At 44.6% G+C, this 5,324-nt stretch overlaps 1 protein-coding gene across 2 annotated transcripts; it reads left to right on the top strand.

The window, feature by feature from the left end:
• Positions 1 to 2,915: 2,915 nt before the first annotated feature.
• Positions 2,916 to 4,038, top strand: LOC128822239 (3'-5' RNA helicase YTHDC2-like). 2 transcript variants are annotated; one of them, XM_054003890.1, is made up of 2 exons: positions 2,916 to 3,427; positions 3,874 to 4,038. In XM_054003890.1, the coding sequence occupies exons 1-2, from the start codon at positions 3,055 to 3,057 to the stop codon at positions 3,966 to 3,968; spliced, it is 468 nt and encodes a 155-aa protein (XP_053859865.1). In that variant the 5' UTR covers positions 2,916 to 3,054; the 3' UTR covers positions 3,969 to 4,038. The 2 variants fall into 2 exon arrangements, with proteins under 2 accessions (XP_053859865.1, XP_053859866.1); XM_054003891.1 differs by having other exon boundaries at positions 2,916 to 3,229; positions 3,874 to 4,033.
• Positions 4,039 to 5,324: the final 1,286 nt, after the last annotated feature.

The following is a 5,324-nucleotide window of genomic DNA, read 5'->3' as shown; positions in this document are numbered from 1 at the left end:
CTGCAAGCTACTGATGACTGCGATAGGTAAATCTGTTCTGTGCTCCAGAAAATTTCTGCAACATAGGTTTTGTTTTCATCAAAATATTTCAGTGAAACAGTATTCTAGTAGGAAATTACATTCTGGATAAATTAATCTCCCTAGGGAGCACATCAGTTCCCGTTTCAGCAAAGACACAAGCACATGAATGACGGGGATGAAATCCTTCTGCCTTCAGTCGACTCCTAAGCTCACAAGACATGGGATCCCTGCAGTTTTCATGCTGCCTTGATAACATGTTGTAGACACAGAAAGATCTGCTAGCACAGGATCATTCAACTCTCCCTCCTGTCCTCTGTCATTTGCTCACCCTGGAAACTAGAGTTTCTCAATTTAGGAGTGAGGAGTAGTGGAGAAAGCTGTGGGAAGACCTGGGGCATATCTGACCCTGTTGGGAATCACGCTCTTCCCAGCCTTCGTCCTGGAGTCGTTGCTGAACTCTCTGGATGCCTTGAGGGCACTGAAGGGTTGCGGCTCAGTTCAGTTCAGCAGTGATGTGGGAAATGGATTTGTAGAGACAAAGACCAAGTTCTGCACTGTGGCAAGTGAGCACCTGAGAGAGGTTGTTTTACAAGGACAGAACTGATCAAAAGGCTTTTTCCTTGATGTCTCAAAAATCAATAAGAACTGAAGTAAGGGAAGTGGAAAAGACAGAGAAGTAAGGAATGATGTGTCAGTAGATGATAGGAGAGGTTCCAGAAATGGGGCAGAGGCAATCACCCGCATCAGCAGCCAAAGGTCTGGGGAACTATCAATGGATCAGTGTATCCAGGAGTGTGCAGTAGAGCAAGAAATGCCCATTTTCACTGCAGTTAATTTATTAAACAAATATCTCTCAACAGAATTAGACATCAGTCTTACTTCCCTAAATGTGTATAAATACATAACTTACTTCATGGCAACATTAATGATCACAGCAGCCAACAGCTGTCTGCTTACAAATTTACTATAATGCTTAAACCCCTACATACTGGAATTCCTTTTTTTTTTTTTTGTTTTTCTTTTTTAATAATCAAGGAACTGAAAAGAGAAATAAATCTTGTGCTCTTTCATTAACTTGGTCTTGAAGAATTGGCTCACCAGTGATCCTTGCATCATATTTCAACAGCTACGAAGTCTTACAGCACTTAAAATCTTTAGAAAATCCCAAACAAACAAAAAACAGAAAGACTAATTATTTTGCAGCCAAACCTGACACAATCGAACACAGTACAGAATTGATAATACTGTTTCACTCACTTCCTTTGCAGTTCTTTTTCTGGTAGAACTGGCACCTTTTGTGGAACATAAGAGTGTTTACAAGAGAGAAAATGTTCTGCAAACTGAAAAGAAGCCAGCAAAAGTGCCTCTAGGGAGGGTAAAATAAGAATACCTAATTGTATTTAAACGTGCAGATGTATTTTTGCATAAAACTGTGCTGCTTCTTAATTCTTCTTATAAAAAATACATGGGTATTTGGACATATGTTAATACAAGGAAATCATTCTTATTCCAGGGGTTATTTGTTTCGAGTCAACATTAGCCAGAAGGTATTTCTGAGGCCAATCATGAAAACGGAATTTTTAAATCCTTACAGATTGTTATTTTTAATATGAAAAACCACAGCTAGTGATTTTTATTAAGAGAATACGTCTAAAGAATAAAACCTTCATGTCTAAGAGCCTGGGTAAGCACAATTCTTATGCTTATTCGAAAAGCTTATTCATATGCTGAGTGCAGACTGCAACTCAGTATTTAGCAGGGCTGCAGCAGGCAGTGCATGCCTGACCACACTCTCCTCTTTTTTCACCCTTCTAATAGCATTGGACAGTCAAAAAAGCAGCGAAAGAAGAAAGGCATGTATTAAGGAATTTGTTATGCAGGATGCACTCAGGCTTGACGCCAGTCTCAGCCATATAGATGAGACTTAACCCAACAGTTAGTTATCTCTCTGCCCTGCTGTATTTACAGGATTGCAAACTGAGAGCAGAATTGAACCTGAGGAATCATTTTTCAGAATCATGGAGCTTTTTGTCTATAGGAAGGCAAGATGATGCTGTTAAGAGGCAAAAACTGTTAAGAGATCTGGGTTCATAATTAAAGATTTCTGATGTGACTCTTTCAAATTAGTTATGAGCTCTCATTTTTTACTCTTGATACCAAGGATGATAAGAGGAATGCTCATCTTATTCAGCTGAAGTGTTTAATTTTCCATAATAACTGTGATGTGCTTTGCGGTGGCAGTACTGAATGTCACAGGAACAGCTATGAGGACCTAGCATTATGTACTTTGATTGAAGATACACAGTCAGATAGCTGAACTGAAAACTGAAAAAAAGTTTTAAAATAACCTTAGAACAGATCAATTGTTCCGCTCCAGTGTGATCTCTCAGTGCAGAATTATGCTGAAGTTAGTCTTGTAAAAGCTTTGGTAGAGGTCGCTTAAGAGCTGTTTTTCAGTCAGCTGCATCAGACAGTGAGTGTTTATCTTCTAGTTATTTAATTGCTCACTTCAGTTCACAACTGAGGATGTTTGTTCAAACGGAGGAGTAGTTTGTTCTTCTTCCAAGTACTCTCCTTCTGACCGATGATGTTTCCAAAGCAGCAGCCTTCAATCCCGAGCCCTGTGTCAAGCCCAAGAGGATTGGGTTTAGTTTCTACCTCGTGTCCTCAGCGTGGAGTCAAAGGACAGCAGGAAAAGACGATCCAAAACCAAGGGCAAGTAACACTTTACAGAGTGAGGAGGCCGAGGGCCGAGATGACCCTCGCCACAGCTACGTTTAATACCATGAATTAAAGCACGTAATTTATGACCGGACAGGGCACCAGTGCCACGTTTTGGCCACAGCCATACACATACCTCGGTACTAGGCAGGCTTGGCCCTACCATCGGGAAAAGAGCCAATTTCCTTCCCTTCGGGCCGACGGGGCTGTGGGTGACTCCACGCAGGCCCCGCCCGCCGCCAGCGTCGCCCCTCGGGCCGAGCAGCTGCGGCCCCCGATCCGTGTGGGGCCGTGTGGGGCCGTGTCGGGGCCATGTCGCGACACAGGCGGGTTCTGCGGCGGCAGCCCGGCGGGGCTGCGGGGGACTGGGCTGCCGGCGCCGCGGGGCGCGCCCGGGCCGAGGCCCTCAGGGAGGTCGGCGTGGACGAGGTGGTGGAAATGGCGGTGCAGCTCGCCCTGGAGCGGTTCCGGAGCGGGGACGAGGCGGGTGCGCGGCACAGCCCGGCCCGGGGGCAGCCTGCGGCTGTTGGGAGGGCGCTGGCAGCGGGTCAGGGAGGGGATCCTGCCCCTCTGCCCGGCCCTAGTGAGGCACGGCTGGGGTGCTGTGTCCGGCTCTGGGCTCCCCAGCACAGAGACAGGGAGCCACTGCAGGGGTCCGGCAGAGACCACCGAGATGAGATGAGAGGTCTGGAGCATCTCTTATCAGGAGAGGTGTGGGAGTTGGTCCTGTTAAGCCTAGAGGAGACCGAGAGGGGATCTCACTAATGCATATGAAGATCTTCAAGATGAGTCCCAGGAAGGCGGTGCAGAATTTCTGGTGGCAGGACAAGGAGCCGTGGCCATAACTTAAAACACAAGAAGTTCCACCTGAACATGAGGGAGAACTTCTTTCCTTTGAGAGTGGCAGATCACTGAAACTGCTGCCCAGGGAAAGCGCTGAGTTTGCCCCTCTGGAGACATCCCAAACCCTAGATGTGTTCCTCTGTCAGCTGCTCCAGGTGACCCTGCAGGGGGTTGCACTGGCTGGTCTCCCTTCCAATCCTAGCAATTCTGTGGTTCTGTAACACTGAGTTGTCAAGATTAGTGCCTGTTGCATTGTTACTGTTTTCTCATTATTATTTATCATTCTAGAGATGGAATTTCCTTCTAGTTTCACTAGTACTGAAAGAGCATTTGTTCACCGTCTCTGTCAGTCTCTTGGACTGGTATCTAAAAGCAAAGGGTGAGTCAGGGTACAATTTTCAGTTTTTTGGTGCAGACCAATAGAATTTCAAGACTAATGATAACCTGACTGATGTTTTCAACATACTCAACTGTGTTGCAAGGAATAGTATTAGAGAAAAAAGTGTAAAAGAGAAATGAGCATCTGTGTTCGTTGCTGTATGCATGCTTGGAAAAGCTTGTGACATGCCTTTTGGGACAGCTTGCTTTTATACTTTGTGGATTTAATGGCTCCATTAAAAAAGCTTCTCACTGTGATTTCTGGTTTTTTTCCCAAAGATTTTGCATAGCATCTCCTACCTTGACAGATCAAAGTCAACCTAGAGTAGGTTCCTTTTTCCTAAAATATGTTTTCTTCTCCCGCCGACAGAAAAGGAGCCAATCGCTACCTGACTGTAAGGAAGAAGGATGTATCAAAGGCACACGCAGGCATGACTTGTGGCTTGGCTCTCCGTACGAAACACGCTGTTCGGAGTCTGATTCAGCGCTTTCCCGTCACAAATAAGGAAGGCACGGAACTCCTGCCAAGGACAGAGCGAGGAAATGCCTGTGCTGTTGAATCTGGTACGTTGGGCGTGTGTTCTGCTTTGGACTTGTCCATCGCCACCACTTGGAAAAACCACCTGCAGCCCAAAGACAAAAGAAACCTCTTTCTGTTCTGTCCCCTCTCGTGTCCTAACAGACACCTTCTTGCAAACGCATTAATTTTCCTTACTTTTAAGGTCTTTTGGAACTGGTGCTGTGAGGAACTTGGGAAGTCATATCATGCACATGGTGATGTCCACCTTGTGTTGTGTTACTTTAGAATCTTTGAGGCAGTTCCAGCCAAACCTTTTTGGAAGCACATTTTGAAATGTGGCTCCATAAAAGTTCTGTGAGGTGGGATTGAAGAGTCAGTGTTCCCCTGCTGCTGTAAGAGCACCCATATGAGAAAATGAAGTTGTCTGTTCTGCTTGTAGAAATTAATGTCCTTGATAAATGAAGAATTTTAATTTTTATTTCTTCATCTCTACAAAATAGATTTGGTCCTTAAGAGACTACTGTCCAGACTTCTTGATTTCTTGAATATGGAAGAGTTCACTGAAAGACAAACTTCTGATAAAATGTTGGGGTTTTTTTTTAAAAAAACCAAGGTTTTAATCTAGATTATTGCTTTAGCAGCTACAAGTGGAAGAGTTACAGTGTGTTTCTGTGTGCAGAGATGGGTGTAGTGAACAGAAAACACTTGTACCAATATGCCTTGTTTAATGGCATGGTTCTGATAGGTGGTGTCTGTTCTTGAAGTGCTTCCTTTGCTGTTCTTTCCAATTGTTTCAGTTGTTTAATAGGATTGTTTAATGAACAGAGGGAAGCTATAATGC

The sequence above is a fragment of the Vidua macroura genome, chromosome Z, assembly GCF_024509145.1.
Source record: "Vidua macroura isolate BioBank_ID:100142 chromosome Z, ASM2450914v1, whole genome shotgun sequence".
In the NCBI taxonomy this organism is placed as follows: domain Eukaryota; kingdom Metazoa; phylum Chordata; class Aves; order Passeriformes; family Viduidae; genus Vidua; species Vidua macroura.
Note: the sequence above shows the minus strand (reverse complement) of the source record. Positions and strands in the feature narration are given on the sequence as shown.